This window comes from Aplidium turbinatum, chromosome 1, assembly GCF_918807975.1.
Source record: "Aplidium turbinatum chromosome 1, kaAplTurb1.1, whole genome shotgun sequence".
Taxonomy (NCBI): Eukaryota; Metazoa; Chordata; class Ascidiacea; order Aplousobranchia; family Polyclinidae; genus Aplidium; species Aplidium turbinatum.
Genome location: NC_137472.1, coordinates 22,457,726 through 22,480,116, shown reverse-complemented (window position 1 = coordinate 22,480,116; position 22,391 = coordinate 22,457,726). Strand labels below are relative to the sequence as shown.

General features: G+C 37.8%; 1 protein-coding gene across 1 annotated transcript in view; it reads right to left on the bottom strand.

The window, feature by feature from the left end:
- Positions 1-22,391, bottom strand: part of LOC145770030 (lysosome membrane protein 2-like) — a 78,603-nt gene that overhangs the window by 4,743 nt on the left and 51,469 nt on the right. Inside the window, exons 7-8 of the mRNA XM_082581616.1 lie at positions 4,018-4,087; positions 2,653-2,783 (exon numbers count right to left, since the gene is read on the bottom strand). Coding sequence (XP_082437742.1) covers positions 2,653-2,783; positions 4,018-4,087 — 201 coding nt within the window. The remainder of the gene's footprint in view (positions 1-2,652; positions 2,784-4,017; positions 4,088-22,391) is intronic.

Below are 22,391 nucleotides of genomic sequence, written 5' to 3'. Positions count from 1 at the left end.
GGCCGCAATGCTATACGGTGTCATAGGCAGCTGTGAGATCTAGAAAGACAGCGCCACCTTCTTTTTTGCCTCAAAGCAGTCCTTGAGGTCTTGGGTCAAGAGTGTGACCTGATCTGGCAGTGGATTTACCCCGCCGAAACCCAGCTTGCTCTTTTGGAAGGAGCGGGTCGATGATTGGGTTGATGCGGGCATAGATCAACCTTTCAAGGATTTTGAAAGGCACACAGAGGAGGGATATCAGACGATTACTTGGGTCCTCTGGTGGCTTGTGAGGCTTAGGGATCGCAGCTAGTAAAGCTCTTCTCCAGATTTCTTGAAATTGTGAGGTGGTGCAGGCAGGAAGAGAGGAACCTACGTAACCAGGACCAGCGTGGCGAACTCTTCTGGAGTGAAATTTCCAGAGATTTTTTCTTCTTGTGGTGCTTCCACTCACCACAGAGTAGATACTTCCTTTGCGACAAGGCGGGATGCCCTGCGGTCCTTTGTCTTGTAGACTCCATTTTGCACTAGTTGGGAAGCGATGGCATTTGCAGAAATGGGGTACCGGCGATGGGAGTTTGCTGAGCGCCCAGTGAGGTTGTTGATGATGCTCCATGCTTTGCGGCTTGAGTGTGAGAAGTCGACGGTTTGGACGGCTTCGTACCATCGCTCAAGCTTCTTTGCATCCAGCCGCTTAAGTAGTCTGGTGACGGAGGTGTTAGAAGCAGTACCAGGTGTGCCGTTTAGGTAGGAGTGATAGAGGGCCTCACACTCATAGTCCCCGCATGGTGCGTAGCTGGTTCAATGGCCATGTGGTATTGTGGCCTTAGCCGCAGCTATTATGGCATTGCAGAAGTCCTGGTATGCCTCGTCTGCGTTTCATGTTTCAGGTGATTTTAACTTTGCAGTAGACTCATTGGTCAAGAGACTGTATTGATTCCAATCGACATTTTTTGGAAGTTCCATTGCTTCACCGGTGAACTCGGGACAGGGACCATTAGTTTTGGGGCGATGATGAGGGACGGCCGGTGTTGGGCCTGTGGGAACTTCTCAAGCACATGTCCTTCTTGAAGAAAGCTGTGGACACTCGCGAAGGCCAAGTTAGGGTTTGTTCCTGTTCCCCAGCGACCGTAGTGGAAACAGGCTGGTTCCTTGGGGTTGAATAGGAGGGCACGATGGTTTGTAGACTGTAGAGGCCAGTCATCCATCAATTATCCGCAGCTGCTTGTGTTGTTGTAGCCCCAGTCAGTGTGCTGGCAATTGAAATCACCTACGTAGAGACTGGGGGATTGTAGATATTGCAGTCTGAGATACAAATGTACACCAACTCAATCTCGGCATCAGTAGGAGATTGGTCGACAAAGGTCCACTTTAGGCTCTCATGCACAAACGTGGCAATGCAGTGCTTCCTGCTTAAGGTAGACCAGCTAGCGTGTAGCTGGGAATAGCGAGCCTATCTGCAGTGAGTCTCTTGGAGGGTCTGCTACTATTCGGTGAGAGCCTTTTCGGTGAGAGCCTTTTTCGGTGAGAGCCCTATTCGGTGATTTTTTTGAATTTTTTTTTTTAAATTATCGGGTACCGTAGCCTAATTATCATTGCCGCTTTTACATCGTTTTAACGTCGCTAAACGTTGAAATAAGACCCTAACCCGTAACCCCAACCCATAACCCCTTAACCTCTAACCCTAAACCCCTAACCCCTAACCCTTAACCTCTAACCCCTAACTCTACAACGGCAATGATAATTAGGCTACGGTACCCAATAATTAAAAAAATAATCACCGAATAGGGCTCTCACAGAAAAAGGCTCTCACCGAATAGGGAACTCACCGAATCGGACTCACCGAAACGGGCCATTCCGCTCTTGGAGGAGGATGACAAGTGCCCGGTTGGTATGGGCAAGCTGCTCCACAACTTTGATCTAGCTGGTTGTGTAGCCTTCTATGTTGATCTACAGAATGGTGGGGCGTCTGAACTTAGCAATTGCTCCTTGGTTCTTGCAGCTGGGCAGTGCGGGTGGGGGCTCTTTGTTGGCAAGTTTCGTTTCTCATCTGCTTATGTGCAGATGATACTCACAGGATGGGGCACGAGGAGCTACTTGTCGTCGATTGTTCTTATTACATTTACAAAATCCTGGTTTGTTCATTTAAAAAACTTTTAAAAATGTTCAGTCGTGGACGCCCTGGTGCTTCTAACCAGGATGTCACCTCGTAATCACCGAATGTTCAATTCTGCGTTCAGGCATACTGTATTTAAAAATTGCATTTAGTTTAAATACATAACCATGCATACATAACTCAGCAACAACACAGCCTTTAACATTATAAAAACCAAAACATAACAGCAAACGTTTTCGTCTATGCATCTAGCCCTTATCAAAGCCTTTAAAACAGTGGCTCTTAACTTTTTCCATAGCACCCCTTTTCAGAGATTTTTATGGCCTGGCGCCCACCATAATCTATGGGATGTACTAAAGATGATGAATGCCATATTTACGCAGAACGGACAAAATAGAAATTGGATGGTTTGTAATCAACTTTAAGCAGCTTAATGTCTGCAACAGGACAAAAACCCAATACTTTATTCAAAACATACTAAGCACTTGACTTCACCTATAACTATTGATGTATATCCCTAATTGCTCAATACACAATGTTGACAAATGTCTGAATACCTGGTGGGACGCAAAAGCCGGCATTCTCGGGATTGATTGTTGCATTGGCAAAAACCTCAGCAGGTAAGTGGAATCGCAAAGTTTTAATGCCTCGCACCGTTGTGTGATTAGCAAACTTCAAGTACATTGACCTAGAGATAAACAAGGGAGAAGCTTTTTTAACTAGTTCATCTACGAAGTTCCGCCAAAATAAAGTGATATATTCAGTATTCCTGCATGTTTTTGTTTACAGTAAGTAAAACAAGATTAACCTGTGAATCTTTCCCAAACTCATTACAATTTATCAAAACACTGCGCGAATGCGCGTCAGAGGTTCTTTCCTCAGTACCATAGGCTTTCAATAAAAATATATACAATACAGTATATTGAAAATACAGCAATCAGTTTCATAAATAAATGATTAACTAAAGCTTTGGTAGAGAGTTTGCTTTGTTGAACCATAAGAGAAATATAGAGAAATACGCAAACCAGACATACATTGGTATGTCAACCAGACATTTGTTGACAAGGGCCGGGGAGCACTTAAACCCAAACCTAACAACTAAAAGTGCAATTAAAGAGCACATCGCCTCTTGTGAAACGTGCACTGACAATGTCTCAATCGACCAATTTAAAATCATCTCTCGAGGCAGATCTGATTTTCAGACTAAGATCATGGAAGCCTTAAGAATCAAACGTAACAATCCATCTCTCAACCGGCAGTTATTCGCCTGTGGCTCATCGTTCCTTTTGTGTGTGTTCTAATTGTTTTGTCCAATGCCTGTAGTCTACACCTCACGTGATCTGTTTCCCACCACATAATTTACTCGCAATCATTCTCGTATTATTTGTTCAGTTTGTGCTTTCAGTCCAGAGTGTCGTTACAGTTACAATGCATAGTCAAATTTATCTTACGATTTTTCATTTTATGTATTGCAGATTTAATTCCTGATGAGGACACACGTACATGTCGAAAACGTTTGAGTTTATTTTATTTAATTATGTTATATTTTGTGTGAAATAAAGTATGCTAAACCCGCTAAAGTTAAAATGATTAACTGCTGATCAATCGCAATGTAACAATAGAACAATAATATATTTTGCATAATAACTGTCACACTATAAGTTAATACGGTATGGACAAATACGACTCAAAAAAAGTGCCAAAATTTTAAAAAGAAAAGCGGGGTTATTGGCTACTAAGGCTTTTCGGGGCCAACTTTTTCAAGTCGAAACAGAATTTCTCAGTCCGAGGAAAAAGAATCAAAACCAACCAAAAAACCACAGAAAATAACGTAGTAATTGAAATCACTTTAGTTACAGTTGCAGAAAATATGAGAAAAAGCAAGGACTTGTAGCAACTGAATACTTGAAATTAAAACTAACCTGCAGACATCAGTCGAATAGATGTACAGAGTTTGGGAGGAATCAACCTTTGGGTGCATGAATAGTCCATCTGTTGAGCATAATTAAAAGGATAACCTTAACACCAATTCAGAATGAAAAACGGTCCAAACAGCTGTCTGGAGTTAATCATGCTGGTCACAGTGCATCGCTGATATGCATATTGCACATACATAAGTATCAGCTTGTTGAGCCGAAAAGCCCAACAACATATCAAATGCAACTTTGTCTGATTTAAAATTATTCTTTTCATGTCTGCAAAAAAAATAAAAACATGATTAATAAGCCTAAACTCAGAGTATTAAACCCAAAGCAAAAAAGCTTAACATAGCTTGAGTTAAGGAAATTATTCATGATGCATTTGCATAAAATTGATAGGATTTTTCCAGGATATTACTATAATTGAAGAATGGTACAGGGAACGTGGAATACCACAATGATGAGTACACGGCATTCTGTCATGGCCGATTTGTCGCGAGACAACTGACTGCTACCGACCAGTCGCAAAAACATTTCACCGCAGGGTAAATCTCACAACGAGACCACTTCGAGCAAATTCTACTTTATTCTTGCATTGAGCAGATATTTCATGCAACATCTAGACCAGGGCTACTCAACTGGCGGACCGCGGTCCAAATCCGGACCTTCTGGGTGTTGAAGGTGGACCTCGGGCTTCTGGAAGAATAACCTCATTGCCACATTTTAGGGCCTCTTTAAGCAGATTTCCATTAGGGAAAAGCAATTTTTTGTGATTATCCATGGAGCTGGGGGCTTTGCCCCCGGACCCCCCAACGCTTTGCGTCTTCTCTGATGTGCGATCAACACAGCTACACTACAAAGAAACACAATACATTTTTTTCCTTTTTTATTTCTTTGATTCTGTCAGACAAAAATCCAAGTCGTGTTACATACTGCCTGAAAAGTGTTTCGGTGCTCGTAGGCTACTGGTCGTTTAATTTTCGTGGTTGCATATGAAATATTCACCGGACAGCAAAAATATTCAACTTGTCAAAATGGACCTTTGCTAACATTAGTTGAGTAGCCCTGGTCTAGACATTTCGTTGACCTTACAAATTAATGATACAGATTAATGCTTCTTTGTCACATGCCAGTGTCTTGTTTGACTGAGACCTTGCACATCTGTTGATATGTTTTAAAAAACAGCAACAGAGTTATCTTAAAACTTCTCCAGAAATGGTGGGTTGCTCATGTTTTTAATATTGGTATGGTAATACAATTTTTGTTACCGATCAAAAAATATAATTAGCCACCGAGTGCGAACGGCACAAATGATGACAAATAAAACTTTATAAAGCATGATTTACAATCGAGTAAATACAATATGCTATCAAACGTACATTAACATTGGTCTTAGTTGCTTAGGCTAATATTGTAAGTTAAAATTTTTCCTTATAACTCTTCTATATACAAAATGCGCGTGATGTAAGTTTCCGTCAACCCTTATTTTACTTTTGAACCACATAACGTAAACTGATATTTGGTGGCATAGTGCTATCATAATAAACAATTCTGGTAATTATTTTACGTGCAATCTGTGTGAATCATTCCCATACGAATAGACACCTCAGATGACTTGGGATTTTAAAAAGAGGTTATTTTATAAGGAAGACTTTTTATATAAACAACGACAAGACGTTTTAAAAGTGTTGAAAAATATATATTGCCATACGTATCCCTCAAACGTATCTTGCTTGCCTTTGGAAATATTTGGTTTCAAACTGTTTGTTGTTTCAAGTACATGTTGGATAACTTTTGCGTTACAGCAAGTGCCCAGTGAAAAAAACCGTGATAGGAATTAAACATAGGTGAAAAAAGTATCTGTAAAAAGAGAAAGTTCAACGGATAAACGTATAAATTCGTGCCAAGTAGTCTCGCGGTGAGGTGTGCCCTGTGACAAGTCAGTCACGGGCAGTTGTCTTGTGACAAGTCAGCTGTGGCAGAATGTTTTGATCACTAATTTTGCTTCTGTTGATGATTTCCAGTTCTTTCTATTTCTTCCAGTCAAGATTCGTTCTTTGCAATAACTACCGTACAGCTTGAAGCAGCAGTGGTTATTTTACACTGACAATGATGACATAGCTGAGTCATTCCATGTATAATCAACCAGGCCCTGTAATCACTACTCTTGGATTTTGATAATTTCAATATATGTTATAGACCTTGGAAAATCCTGAAGATTAAAAAAAAATTTTTTTAAATATCTCCAGGCGTTTTCGAGTTATTTAAAGTTGAATTTTTCGCCACATGGTGGCGTTTGGTTAGTGAGCACTGGTCACGCTACATGATTTTCTTTAATATCTTTATTTCTGAAGGTAGAATCATCATCATCATAATCCATCGTCGGTTTGTTCCCCACTAGTGGGGGTGGCCGATTGTTTCCGCGCAGCAATTGTCTTAATCCCTTTTCTCCATTTCACCCTGTCCCTTGCATCTTCCTCCTTCAGTCCGACTTTTTTAAACTCATCCTTCACTTGTTGTTTCCACGTTCTTCTTGGACGACCGCGTTTCCTCTTCCCATCCACCTTTAGATCTAGTGCCTTTCTAAGAAAACTTCCTTCCTCCCTCCTTATCACATGTCCATACCATCTTACTCCATTTGCTTTTTCCAGTTGGTCTATGGTCTCTCTCATCTCTAGCATATCCAACAATTCTTCAGTCCTTTTTTCCCTTCTCGTTTTCACCCCACACATTGTTCTCACCATTGGCCTTTCCGTTCTTCTCAGGATTGCCAGTTCACTCTCTCTCAATACCCATGTCTCGCTACCATATAGCATTGCAGGCCGCACACAGCTCCGATATACTTTTCCTTTCATCCTTAGTGAAAATTTTCTGCCATGCAACATTTCCCCACATTCCCTGAACTTTGCCCAGCCCAATCTTGCCCTTGTTGTCACCGCTGCTTCACATCCACCACTTCCATTTATCCGATCACCCAGATAACAGAAGTCTGTCACTGTTTCGATGCCATGGAAGAACTCATCATCATGGAATCATCATCATCATCATGGAATAATGAAACAAATGTCGAATCCAGCATTTTTGGGGTCAAGGAATTCGTTTAAGCACATAAAAAATCTATAACACACCTCCTTCATGGAGTAAATTAAGTTTTTTTCATTAATGTCAAAGTTCAAGTTTACGATGCAATTACAAAAATAGCAATTGCATTGGAAACATAATTTTTGCACTTTTGTGTAGCATGGTTCATGTATTTTCATATATCCAAAAATTGGAAACTTGTTTTTTGTGCTTTAGGAGTAAAGTTAGTTTTAACAGCAATCACTATTTTCATGATTCTTATAAGATATAAAATGCAGATTTGAACAATATTGTATAACTGGTCATACATTATATGCAAGGTTGCAATTCCAAGGCACCAACTGCCAGTGTTTAAACATTATTTACCAAAAACATTAATTACTGCCTGCTAAAGGTGCACTCTGAGAGAGGTTACAGTGAATTCGAGTTCCTTTTTGAACTTCAATTTGGCCTACTCCAAATTTGATTCTTGACCTTAGTATCATACCCAACCAAAGATCTGGCACACAACAGTAAAAGTTATTGCTCAAGCTAGTAACAAAGCAAATTGTAACAATCATTTGCATGCAAGATTGGCCCTTATTTAAATGCTTTATACCAAGTTATCAACCCCCACAACTTTTAATATCAGTGGCTTTTCCTCCTCCCAAAGCATAATGGGTACACCTTTAACATCTATGCAGTTTTCACACATTAAATGTAAAAAGAATACCTTAAAATGAAAGCAAGACAATACTTAACACAATATAAAATTACCCAGTCAATATGTAGGCCTAGTAACATAACTGTACAAAATTGTACATACTGCACCACTGTACAAAATTGTACATACTGTTCATAAAATGCCTAGCCTATGTCACCATACCAAAGTTAAAGAATTGTCATTCTCTATTGGTGTAGGCTTTCATCACTGTTTTTAAATCTTCTGCAGTGATACTGTACGATCTTCCAGTTGTTGTAATCGGTGCAGCAACTTTGCATAGAATTTGCTGGAAAGGAACCCAGCATACATCGTCCTTTGATGGCCAAAAAAATGTATTTGTGGGACCTGGTGGGTGCATAAACTTCACATGAGCATCCAACTGAGCACTGTCGACTTCGTCGATTAATCCCATCCACCACTTTCCATCATAGTTGCAAGCTACATAGTCATTCACAGCAACTTGCAAATCATCTCTGTTGCAATGTGAAAAGTAATGAATGCCTGTGAAGTTGTTATCATCACTTGTTCGCTTGTATCCTATTGAAGATTTCGAAAGGGGTTGAAAATAGTGGAAAGATCGTGTTCCAGGTATTGTGCTTCCTAATAAAAACCTTGATACCATTGCAAGCCTGTCCTTTTGTAAATCTTCTGAATGCAAAAACTCGAATGCAATTCCATTGATGTTGTCACAACAATATTTATAGAATGCTTGTGTGGTTGTAATCTGGTCAGATGTAGGTCTTTGTAAGCTAGCTCTCTTAACCAGTCGTTTAACAGTACCTCCAACACCATCACATGGAGATTTCCCGTGACTGGTTGCAAAAAAGGACCAACACGCTTCCAGGTTGAAATCACACTTGTGATGGCACAAATTCAGCATATTTTTATAATTTTTATATTGTCCAGCGCAACCGTCCGAGAAATATTCAACTTTAGTAATGGTGCTGGACAAGCTTGGAATCAATGCAGTGAGTTTGTACAAAAGCCCATGCACAAAAGCTGTGTCATGTGTTAAGTCATCTGAAACAAAGCAGAATGACTGCTGCATCAAGATGTGATCTTGCATATAATACACAACAGCGGGGTGGATTGTACATTGCTGCTGGTTCCAGTGATAGCTTTGTACTTCATCTTGGATTGTGAAAGTGTAATTCTCAGCGAAATCCAGCAAAATCACACAAGTATCATCTGTTAAAGAACTTTTTCTGGAGTTTAAGTATGTAGATTGGCATTTAGCTATGAATGAATGCTTTGTAAGATCATCCAAAACTCTTACAATTTCTTGAATCCATTCATGTCTCGTCATTAACACTGTGATAAGATCCATCCTGTCTGTAGACTTCCATTGTTGGCATTGGACTTCATCATCAAGTTCCTCATCATACTGTGCAAGAAAAAAGCCTTCTAGTGCTTGAGACCCAGGACATTGTTCACAACGATGCAACATGCACATTTTGTTCTCAGTGCTGCACACTATTTTGTCAATCAATGTTTTGTATGTTTCATTGTTGTTGGCAGCATCAACCAGAAGGATTGCATTTTGATGTTGGATGCACACACAGACAGAATGACTGCCTTTGGATGATACAGGGACACACCATTTGGGACGGAGTGAACAAAACTTTGAGAATCCAATCTTCAGCTCGGGATTTTTTTCACAAAATGTGGCATATAATTCCTTTAAATTGCACAAAATGAGCCTCTTTTGCTTATGAACATTTTTGGAAACACTTATGTAATCTTTAATTCCAGGCATTAAACGGGTAAATTCATCATTTTCATACATAGATAAAACAGCAGCTTTTGTGTCATCAGATATTTTGTTTCTTCCAGGAATAGTTGGTTTGGACAAAATCCCAACAGATTCTTTTTCTTTCATTGCTCGTTTAATCAAATACTCAGATTCACCAAAATAGGCAGCAGCTTGCTTAATTGACCATAATTGGGGTTTCAGTGTGAGGAGCATTACTTTTTCATTATATGAACTTGCACCAGCAATCTTTGTTTTGACATGTTCCATTAACAGATCTTGGTCTTTTGCTTTTTTCTGCAACAACTTGATCTCATTTGCAGTGATGGTAGTGTTTCCATGAATTGTAATATTTTCTTCTTCTGTGCCAATAACAGTTGCAAAAGAGTTTTCTAATTTTCGTGCCACCTTTGATACTTTATCTTTTGCTTTTAGAATACGCTGTCGTTTTGGTAGACTATGTGAAGGTCCAACTGGAGACATGCCAACAGATTGAAAAGTTTTATTTAACGTTTCTTTTGCTAAATCTTGGTGAAACTGCGATTTTGGATCACAATCAAAGCTGGAATTTAAGCTGTCAGAATCACTTGTAGATGGATTTGAACTTGTTTGTGAATCACCCAAACAATTATAATCTGTTTGAAATCTTTTGTAGCATGTCGCAAAAACGCGCCATCCAGGTTTAACGCAGATTGAGAGTTTTTCCATCTTTTTGGCAATTTCAAGTGTAATTAAAATGCTACCTTTGGCTTTCTTCTTGTGAGATTTATAAATGTCACAACAATTTTTGAACCTGTGCTGAAATCTTGACGTCAAAAAGATCTCTTTGTGGTGCATGCATAAATTAGTTACTTCCTCTGCTTTGTCTTTCAAAGCAGTTCTCCATAATAGCAACTCTCGGTCTGCAGAACATAAACTTCCCAAAGGTATCAATTCAATTTTCGCTGTGTAAAAAGTTTTATGACAGTCTTGCTGCAACAAAACACCAATAGTGCAACACTCCATTTATATTATAACAGATAAATGCTTTATTATTTTTCTAAATCTAAACAGAGTATTGTTGGTTAAAAGGAGGAGGCTATAACCATTATAGGCCTATAGATGCTACCATATTTTTTTCTGTAGGCAGGTAGGCCTATCCAATACATGTATTTCTAGCCAAATTGCTCATTGGTCCCTTATATCATTTTCAACTTGCAAAAAAAATATCTAAGCCATTTCATCAAAATCAAATTGACTCAAACTTGATATCATCAAATTGGGGCTTGCTGTTAAAACCAACTTTATTCTTAAAGCACAAAAAACAAGTTTCCAATTTTTGGATATATGAAAATACATGAACCATGCTACACAAAAGTGCAAAAATTATGTTTCCAATGCGATTGCTATTTTTGTAATTGCATCGTAAACTTGAACTTTGACATTAATGAAAAAAACTTAATTTACTCCATGAAGGAGGTGTGTTATAGATTTTTTAAGTGCTTAAACGAATTCCTTGACCCCAAAAATGCTGGATTCGACATTTGTTTCATTATTCTACCTTCAGAAATAAAGATATTAAAGAAAATCATGTAGCGTGACCAGTGCTCACTAACCAAACGCCACCATGTGGCGAAAAATTCAACTTTAAATAACTCGAAAACGCCTGGAGATATTTAAAAAAATTTTTTTTTAATCTTTAGGATTTTCCAAGGTCTATAACATATATTGAAATTATCAAATTCCAAGAGTAGTGGTTACAAATTTAAAACAAATTGGTTGATTATACATGGAATGACTCAGCTCTTAAACTACTTAACATTGGATAACAATGCAATAATTAAAGTATTGCAAATACTGTAATTTTGAGACGCAATGTACCTACTCGATTTTGGACATTTCTGTCCGGAAGCACTATGCATTAAGAGTTAACACTGATTACTTTTTTTTGCCACGAATGAGTTCTATTTTGTGGAAAACCACAAAGGCTTTGCCCAGGGGACTGAGTTGTAGCTTCAGACTGGTTTTGCTTGTAGCTGTGCAGTTACTTTCGTTAAGTCGTTGAATCCTTTTGTAGAAGGTTTGTTAGTTAACCTTATTGTGTTTAAGCTTATGTGAATTCTCAGTTGATTAAAGCTAACACCATTTGGGTGTCTGAAGGTGTGATACAACAGTACATTTGTGGTAAGTTTAAATTGTTTTGTAACCCAGAGTGAAAAGTCTCGTAACCTAAATTTGGACCCCTGGCCTAAACTACTCCGAGCACTCGACTACTTTGAAGTTGTGTAAAAGAATTCCGGTCTCAAGGTACTCGAAAAAATTTGGTGTCACAGGGTATACCATATCTCGAAAACCAGAGCTAATGAAAAAACACTGATTAAACTTTTCAAAATCAGCGCCCAAGTTAGGTTTAACATTTCAGACAACAAATCATGTGTTGACCAGTCTTATTAGTATAAAATTTTGGTAAATTTTAACGTGAATATTATTCCCGTATATAAAACATTTAAAGTGGGTTATTATTTTCAGCTTAAATCTGGGACTCCCTCCTGCTTGTGTTCAAATGTCGTGTACAAGTTCACTTGTTCGCATGATGCGAACTGTACAATACATTGATATGTCCACGCGGCATTTGGCCACGAGAGTGAGGGAGCACTTAGATTTAACTAATTTGAACAGAAGAAGTGCCATTAAAGACCATATATTCGATTGCCAATCATGTTTAAACAACAAACCATCCTTGAAATCTAGAGTTTTGCGTAAATGTTTCACCGAATTTGACACTAAAATCCACGAGGCTTTGCTAATAAAATCATGCAATCCTCGCCTCAATACGCAGTTGTTTGCCGCAAGTGCTTCTTATTTGCTTAACGTCTTTTCTTAATTCATCATGTGATGCGTGTTTGCCTCGTGAAATTAATCGCCATGTGATGTGTCTTTCTCCTCTGCTTTGCCGTTTCATTCTTATGTATTTCGTTTTCAATTCATTGTGTAGATCAGTTATTTATTTCAATGTAGATGTAAAATTTAAATTAATTTCAAAAAATCAGTTATTTTTTCGTTACTTGAAAATGGCTAACATGTGTATGGCCGAAAATGTTTGTAGTTTATGTTCAGTTTAATATATTATGTTAAATGCTGTGTGGTTGCTTGGTTTTATCTGTTTATAGTCTTATTATTACTGCATATTCTTACAGCACTAAGGTAACCGTCATAGTCACTGAGCGGTTTCTCTCTATTGAAAAAACTAATTTATTTTCACACGAGATAGCTCAATTTTAAACAGCATACAAGCAATTGCAGTCTGCTAGATTATTTTCAGTTAAGCTTATTTTGAACTAGTTGATAGCTACAAAGCTGATTGTACAAATGATGTGTTATTTGCCCTTTGTCCAGCCGACGCTGCCGCATACGTTAAAAACAATAGTGTCAACAGCAAGTCATACCCCAAACATTTTGATAAGTCATCATTGTTTGCAAAGATCTTTTTAGTGCGGTACCAAAATTTGTCAGCAAAACTGTTGTTTATATTGTCAACAAAAATCAATTGAACATGATCGCATTGGGTAAGGCCACAGCAAGATTTGATTGGTTGTTAAAAATAGAACCTTTGAGAGGTTTGTGTTGAGTTTCGCTTTTAGCAGCATGATCGTTGCTTTGTTGCTTATTCCACAATGTAGATACTAACGACCTGTTTTAGCCTGATGCTGTGATTGGCTGTGGTAGTAGCGGTTAGAACTAGCGTCGTTCAGAATACAGTTGCCTAGTCATGTGCTATGAAAAATGATTGTCGTAGCATAGGTCTTAAGTAGTGTAGTTAAAGTAACTAACTCCACACAAGCCTTTCAAAGCTTCTACTTTCAACAACTAATCAAATCTTTCATCTAATTCTTGCTACAGTTAGTGCGCTTAACAACCAGCAACTCACTGCTCAGCAGCACGATTTTTCACAAACACGTATATTACATGAATAATAATCTACTTAACCTTATACCAATAACTAAACTCTAATAAAAAATTCTTTCTTGTCTAATTTTCCATGATAAAACTCATTTGTATCCATAAAACTTTTTTTACCAAAAAACCCAGGATGGGTTGGGTTTTATTAAAAAAAAACGATTTTTTTGCAACCTTGATGAGGTTGCAAACTTTAGATCTCTTTGAAGGTTCGATTTCTTTAAGTCTTACTGTGGTCTATTCTCCAGCATGTTTGTGGGACATGAACCTTCACCGCAAAAACTAGGCCAAAATCAAAGCAGTTGAAACAGAGTTTGGCAGAATAACGCTCCGGATTTCATAAATAGATGCTAATGCAAATGCAGAAGTTTTAAACCGCGTAGAACAAAATAAGGAATTTTTAGCATAACCCAGTGGTTCCCAACCTTCTTTATCCAGTGGACCCTTTTAGTCGATATTCAAATCTAAATTTCCCCCTATAAATTTTGTTTATTAAAAATTCGTTTAGATTAATATTTTAATCTAAGTCTTGTAAGATCAACTAAACTTTCACTAGTAGGTTAATTAGCTTTTTAGCCTGCAGGCTAATATTCCTTTTCATACTAAAATAATTTAATTATTGAAGGACTTTGCTGAAAAGCATATTATTCAAAGAATACATTAAAAACATAATAGTCAATGCATTCAACAGTCTGTGTGAAGCTTGTAATTTTTTTGTTTCGACAACACAGGAATGTGGTGGAAGAGTATTGGAAAGAGCACAGCGAATATCATTTTCCACGTCCAATCTGTTTCTCTGTTTTGTTTTGCAAGAGCTGAAAAACCTGATTCGCATAGATAAGTGAAAGCAAATAGAAGGATACTTCGAATAGCTGTCTCTGCCACTGTGAGATAGGAATTACACATTAATGGCCAAAATACGATGATTGATTTTTCGCTGAAGAAATCTCTTGCGCAAGAATCCGTTTTGAGTTCTAAAAATTCATTCCTGCAATTTATCGGGAAGTTTTTCAATCAACAAGGTGAATGAATTTGGTATTAAATCAAGCTGTCATAAATATCACAAAAATATCGAATGAGTTCTACACACGAAATCGGTTAATCGAATCACCTATTTGCCAGACGTTTTGATACGGTTATACGATTGATTCGTTTAACCAATTTACTAAAAAAAAAGTTTATTGTGAATGGGCGTAATTGTTGGGAAGATGTCTGTGCTGACTAGGCTGCAACGCACATTACAACTGATGCTTCCTACAACTGTTTACAATTCTGGTTAAACTTTGAAGAATTTACTAGTTCTGTGTTACATAACACTATGCTGTATGTTCCAGCCAGCAAAACTGGTCCTTTTTACATTGAATTATCATCTGCAGACGTTGAAACAATGTAAAAAAGACCAGCTTTGCTGACTTGGCTGAGCAGGTAAGATCAAAGCATTTTTCTGCAAACTGGGGCAATCGGACTTCTTTTAATCTCACCGATCTCTGTGACATCACAGCGCGAACTTTGACGTTGACGTTTTTGATTCAAGCGTGCTATTTTTAGCTCGTACTAGCTGTGTAGTTTTGAGTATGGAACGTGGCCTACGAAAATAGTGGTATGGTAGAAAAACACGGCTCACACACATTGTTTTGAAATCGCAAAGTTTTTTTTCAAGTCTTTTGCGCTGTCTTGTAAAATAATTAATTTGCAATGTTCTTCAACTGAACGAAACTGCACAAATGAAATTATGCACTGCATTTTACAACAGTAGGCTACTTTTTTTCAGCAATTTAAAAAAAATTCTCCAAAGTTTTCTGGTAAAAACTTTTGGACATGCTTTCCAACACTTCCCTCTTCGGCCGAAATAATTTGTCCATGTCCATTCCTTGGAAGGCTAGTCGCCGACGGATGACATCAAAAGCATTTAAACTTCTTTAGTGTGATTATTCCTTTTGTGTGCTCTTCTGTTTTAATGAAGCCCAGCTGTGCGAAAATTGGTTCTTTGTAGTGCGATGTCTAGCACATAAGATTATGGCCTGGGATTACAGACACTTGTCTTTGTTTTGAGCGCAGGCGTCTGTCTCACCCTTGCTTCATTTCGCGTTTGAACATTGCAGATGCAGACAATAATGCGAAGCAAAGAAGAGACATTCTCTTTTCGCTAACGGGTATAATTTTACGATTAAATGAATGAAGTATGCAAACTAGAAGCAAATCCTGATGCTTTTATCTGACTTATTCTTTTAAGCGGTATTGGATTTGGTTTGGGATTTTAGGTTTTGATTCAAATAAACGATTGATACGTTTAAGCAGTATACTATTAACCGATTTCGTCTGTAGTTCTAATGCTGTGAGATGTTGCAAAATCAATTATTTTTCCAACTCTGAAAGAACTTGTTCTTGTCGTCAACAACCAGCACCGATGATAATTCTTTAAACATGGTAACATGTTCAATTGTTCATTCTAATTCTTCTCTTTCAATTAATTATCAAGCTAGCTGGTGAAAGCATCTTTAAATGCTGAGCGGTAGCCTACTCATCTGCTCCTGGAGGGGCCACCCAAGCCAGGCTAATCGAAAGATAGAGGCCAGACAAAACGTTGTCCCCTCGCGACCAGGACAGCAGAGCCTTCTAGTATCTTAAGACAATCTCCAAATGACAGTGACATAAATCAATCACACTCTTCCAACCTGCCTTGAGCCAGCATGGAAGCAGTACAACTTGTAAATTCACATGGTGTCAACATGTCAATGGCTCATAGATACAGATAACCCGTTGATGCGCAATCTGCTTTGAATGGAGATGGCGATTGAATATATACCGTATATTGGCATTTTTCCCTTGCATTTTCAGATTTAGTTTATTCAATGGACCAAACAAATCAACCAAATAAGCAAGGAATCTAATCATTCAGCAATGAAACAAATTCCAATTTTATTTCAAGGTCAAAAATTAATTTAAGCTCGTCTCTGAGCTCAAACACTCGCTTGGTTACGTTTCCTCTTGAAAGCATCGAGTATTTGTATGAAAAAGAGGTAAGCCTACGTGATGGTCTGCATCCATGTCAGTGCACAGTTGCTTAAATAATTGAGAGTTAATCTAATAATAATTTCCTCTTTAACGGTCTTGTCTAGGCCAACTTATTAGGCTTAAAAAGGTTTACAATCCTAAAACTAAATTCCCCCCTGGTGGGGAATTCCCCCCTGGTTGGGAACCACTGGCATAACCGAAAGTCAACTCAAATGTCTCGGACGATTTTAGGACAAAATGGCACGAATGCAAAAGAAAAAAATGGCACAAATTCCTTCTTGCAAACTAAATTACAACAAAAAATGCTAACTTGATAACAAACACATTTTTTTGTAATTTTTTTTCAAAACTTTTTTTTATTTTGCCATGTAAACATTGCATGGCTTGGCTTTTTTGTGGGAGGGGGGTTTGTGGCCATGCTACATGCCAGCTACAGACATATAATTACTACATAAACTACTTTTCAGGCATGTCTTAAACCTTTCAAGGTTTTGCCACCTTTTTTCGTTCATTGACGAGCTGGTATTTCGACTATTGTAGCTAGTAGTATCATTTTTGTTCCGGACGGGTTAATGACGAAAAATAAAATGATTGATGGCTATGCAAAACGAGATGGTGAACCTATATTTAATAACTATTCATATGTCCATCCAGAATGGCCAACTGTTCACATAATTTACACTAGGCATCTCCAAAGCGAATACTGTGACCGGCACCAGACAAGAACTATGCAGATGTCTTGCGCCTTGCAATGTAGTCGTTACAGAGGTTCTTCAGGCGTTGTTGTTCAACGTAGACCCTCTTGTGCCAGCATGGCAAAGACTCTAGCTTCTTCCTGCCTAAGTGCCTTATACACTTCCAGATGAAAGGGTGGCGGTGGTCAATGAGATGGAAGAAACGGCAGTTCCATCCCTCACACTGGTTATTCGTACTGGGGCAGCGGCAGCCGTTGACAGTTGCCTGATGCACATTCCAGACCTCAGGAGGGTAACGAGGAGTTACACGGGGAAAGTTGACCATGGTATCATCTTGATGACGTTGACGGCCAGGGCAGTAGGTGCCGCTGACATAGGTTGCATCAAAGTAACATGTCTATTAGATCTCCAAATTTAGCAAAGAAGGAAATGTCATTGTGCCATTTTTTCCTCTTTTGCATTTGTGCCATTCTTTCCGTGCACTGTCTCGGACATATCAGGAAAGAAGAATACGAAGATCTGTCTAGGCCAGTGGTTCTCAAAGTGTTTTTATATTTCTCTCTTATAAAGCCAAATGCTGCCAATTCCTCCTCAACAAAATTGCAAAAATGACGAAGTGCTTTCTGGCAAACGTGTGAATGAATTTTTCTAACATCTTTGAGAAGATGGTACTGCTAATTTGCATTCATCAAATGCTGGCATTTGCACAACAATCTAACCTCTTAGTGTAATTTATTAAGTTAAGAATCGATTTCGCTATAGTAATAGCATCTTCAGCTAGCACATGTAAAAAAAGAAAATTTGAAAAATACGTAAAACGAACAAATAAAGCAAACTCCGATGTTATCAACACGCATAAAAATTATATTTTAAATAGATGGTTACATAATATTAAAATCAAAACCTGCAAGCCTAAATCTTAACTGGTGTTCTCCCACGATTTCCAACAATATACTGGTACAAAATTCAAGAAATACATTAACCTGATCATCCGTCTAGTAAATTACAACAGTTTAAGAAGGCGAATACAAAGAAAAAACGCAATTTAGTTTCAGTCCATTACCGCAAGTTTATATCGATAAAGCGTCAATAAAGAATAAGTGTAAATGGGCATCCATCTAGTAAATTACAACAGTTCAACAAGACGAATACAAAGAAAAACGCAATTTAATTTCAGTCCATTGCCATAAGCTTACATAGACAAAGCGTAAAAAAAGAATACGTTTAAATGGGCATAGTTGAAGAATCTACACCACAGGGGTCGGAGGTTGCTGATGACATGGGATTTAAGTGGTTGGTCGAATCAATTTCTGTATGTTTATGGTGGCTTTGATTGTATGTAACCATTTATCTTCAGCGATGTCTAAATAATGTTTGCTGGGTTGTTCGGCGAAAGTAACGACAAGGCAGTCTGCCAGAGCTGGTTTCTTTTTGAGTTCAATATTGTGGAGTTTCGCATAATGTTTCAATAATGCTGCTTTGTCACCGGATTAATCAAAGTAATTAAAACTGTTCCAAATAGATCTATGTGTGGCCCAACGTGTGGAAAATTTTGTCATGGTTTGTCCTACATAGTGTTCGTGACATATGGTGCACGTTGCAATGTATATCCCGTAATTTTGGCAAGTTAATTTTTGTTTTTGTTTTTTTTTTGTTTGAGACTGTATGTTTTGTTGAGTTTACATTTAATAGAGGTGCATTCTTTTACCATAGGCTTATGCGCTCCATGGTTACCACACAGTGCACATTTGCCGCATGGTTTGGAGTAGCCATTGGTTGGTGTTACTGTATTCAGGGCAATTTTTTTGTATTTTGTGAGTAAATTTCCCAGCGTGCTTGGCTTTTTATATGTCATCATTTGATTGGGCTGTAGTTTTTTCTCTGCGTTGGTGGTCTTGAGTAAATTAGGAAAAGATGTAGGCCAGATTACTCTGTGGGCTTTGGTTGCATTTTTTTCTGTGGGTTTAGGTATTCGTTCTGTCCATTTTTCAGCAAGTTGAATTTTTTCTTTGATAAGTTTTTGGGGAAAATTTGATTTCAAAGCCTTGTTTTTAAGATGTTTAAGTGCTGCAGTGTAGTCGTGTTGTGTTTCATTCAATCTCCTGAGTCGTAGTGCTTCTCCATGTATGATTGCCTTGAATGTAGATGTGGGGTGATGTGATTTACCATTGAGGTACAAGCGATCAATAGCTGTTTCTTTGGTGTAGTTGGTGGTCACAAATTTAAAGTTCAAAGTTTTGCAAGTGCGGTGGTTAACATCTAGGAACTCAACATTTTTATCAGTTTGGGAGGTGTTGATTTCTCTGAAAGTAAGTTCCAAGTCGTGATTTTGAAATGCTGTAATTAAGCTGCGTTTTATCAATTCTGTGGTCTTTTGGCCAAATGATATCCACATTATGTCATCTATAAAGCATTTGAATATTTCTGCTTGTTTCAATGTGTTGGAAGCTGTTTTGATGACGTAGTGCATGGCAATGTTGGCGATTGATACAGAATGGTTGTCACCTGTTATTATACCCTCTGGTTGCTTATAGAAACTCTCACCGTTTTGCGTGATAACATTGTCAAGACAATACAACGTCAAATCTGTGAGTGTTTCTATTGCAATCCGAGGATATGTGGTGTGTTGATCTAAAGCATATTTCAGTGCCTCTTTAATTAATGATCTTTTGACGTTAGGATAAAGAGCTTTGACGTCAGCGGCAACTAAATGTAATTGATTGCTTTCAAGCTTTTCTGTGATTTGGGTCTCTTTGTCAGATTGCCATTGCACGAGTGTTTCTACGTAGTGTTTACTATCTCTACAGAATTCCTTTATTTCACTTTGACAAAAAGTTATGCTGACGGGTTTAAGCAAATGTTCAATTAAAGCGGTGATTCTGGATGTTGTGATGTGGCCAGATGCCTGTAGCAATCGTACAGAAATTTCAGTGACATTGATGGTTTTTAAATTGTCCTGTGTGAGTTTGTGTGTTTTGAACAGGGGGTAGGCAAATGCTGGGTCTTTGGTCGAAAAATATTTTGCTTTACTACCTGTAATTTTGGTGTATATCCCTTGTGCAGATTTTTTTCTTCCAATGGTATGGAAGAGTAAATCGTCGTCAATAACATTTAGTTCGTGAAGTGATATTATTTCCTTTTCACATGTTTGCAGGATCAAGTTCAGTTGTGCATCAATTCCTTTCTGTGTAATATCCATTTTTTTAAAAGAGTTTAACTCTCGTTCCAAGATTTGTTGGTAGTCTTTGTAATTTATTATCAAAATTTTCCCGTCTTTGTCCGCTCTGCAAATGACTATGGTATTGTTTTGTGTCAGATTGGTTAGTTTTTTTAAGCTTTTTCTTAATCCTGTGTCCAAATTGTTCTTGTGTTTAAAGTTATGTGTCACCATATCTCCTAGATTTCTTAATTTTGAAGTAGCCATATCCGTGTAAACTTTAATTTTTTCGTCAATGAGATCTGGGTCTGGTCGAGAGTGTTTTGTTACTTTTAATTTGGGTGGTATAGTTGTTTTTTGTTCTTCCTCTTGTTCGCCATGTTTTAAAACGTTGAACCACTCTACTCTTCTAATGTGTTGGTGCAAAGTTAACCATTCATTAGTTTCCGTTTTATGAGACCATTTGGGTGTGGGGACAAAATTTAAGCCATGCATCAGCAAGAGTTTGTCTGTTTCTTCTAATTGTATGTCTGATTTATTTAAAATCATTGTTTCTGCTCTTTTAAGACTGTCTTGTTTTCTTTTGAAGATCTTTCTCATCTTGTATCTCTTTCTATCTCGTTGGTTTTTAGAATTGGAATTTTGATGTATCAAATGTCCAAATTCTTCTCGGTTTCTTTTTTTGCTTATTCCAAAGCCATTGAAACCTTGTGATGTGCGTCGATTTTTCAGCTTGTTTAAAATTTAGTAAATTCCTTTTTTGTTCGTTTGATAGCGTCTTCCAATATCTGTTTGTTTCAATGAGGGTTTGTTTCATAGATAACATTTGATTTTGTATTGATCTAGTTTGCTGTTGCAAAAGCAAGTCGAAGTCCATTCCTTTTCTGTCATTTGAAGGTATAAGTATTCGGCATGTGATGCATCTTGCCAAAAACACCATCAAAGTTTGCAATTTTATTAATTTCACGCATTCTTTAAAATTCTTACTCCAGGTACTCGCGATTCTAGGTATATAATCAAATATCTTGTTTTGTCTGTTCATGCCGGAATCTGCTTTTCCTGAAGTCTAACTGAGGTGATTGTTGATCTTCTATAAAGATGGTACTGCTAATTTGCATTCATCAAATGCTGGCATTTGCACAACAATCTAACCTGTTAGTGTAATTTATTAAGTTAAGAATCGATTTCGCTATAGTAATAGCATCTTCAGCTAGCACATGTAAAAAAAGAAGAAAATTTGAAAAATACGTAAAACGAACAAATAAAGCTCCGATGTTATCAACACGCATAAAAATTATATTTTAAATAAATGGTTAATCATTGTCTGCCCCATTGGCTCAGTGGTTAAGCGCCCGACTCAAGATCAAACGGCGCTGGTTCGCTGTTGGGTGTGTCCTCAAGCAATGCATTTCCGAACTGCTCTCTATTCAGCGGTACCTAGTGGATGAAATAATTCCTCGGCAACAATACTTCAACACCTATTCGAAACTCCATTCTGTCAATGTCGGTGACCAGACCTGCGCCAGTGATTCAAAGCATCTACCAGTAAAGAAGCTTTCCCAGTCCAAAGATAAAGATCAAATCAATCAAGACAAATGGGATTCCTGGCAAAATCTATGAACTCAGTAAGTTTATCTACTATGCAGTCGCACTCAAAAGTTTAAGACCACCTGTCAAAATTGAGGATTTTCACAATATGGCAAAAAAATGATCTCAAATGCTATGTCATATATTTTATGGTGTAACTATACTATTATGTAACAGATGCTTCTGTGCAAATAGTTATAAATGAGCTGTTTCTTTTGGAAACAAACAACTAACAGAAACAAAAAGTTCAACTTTTTTCAAAATTTGTTGCCGAAAAATATGGGCAAAAAGAAGGCTTATGAGTCGTAAAAAGGTCAAAAAAATGTGATGTTGCACAAAGAAGAGTACTCACAAAGAAAAATATCTGAGAGGTGAGCTGTTGCACAGTTGAATCATCAGTAAATGCAGTAATACTTTCTAGTTCCTTCCACTTTTCAGGTGTTCAATCAAGGT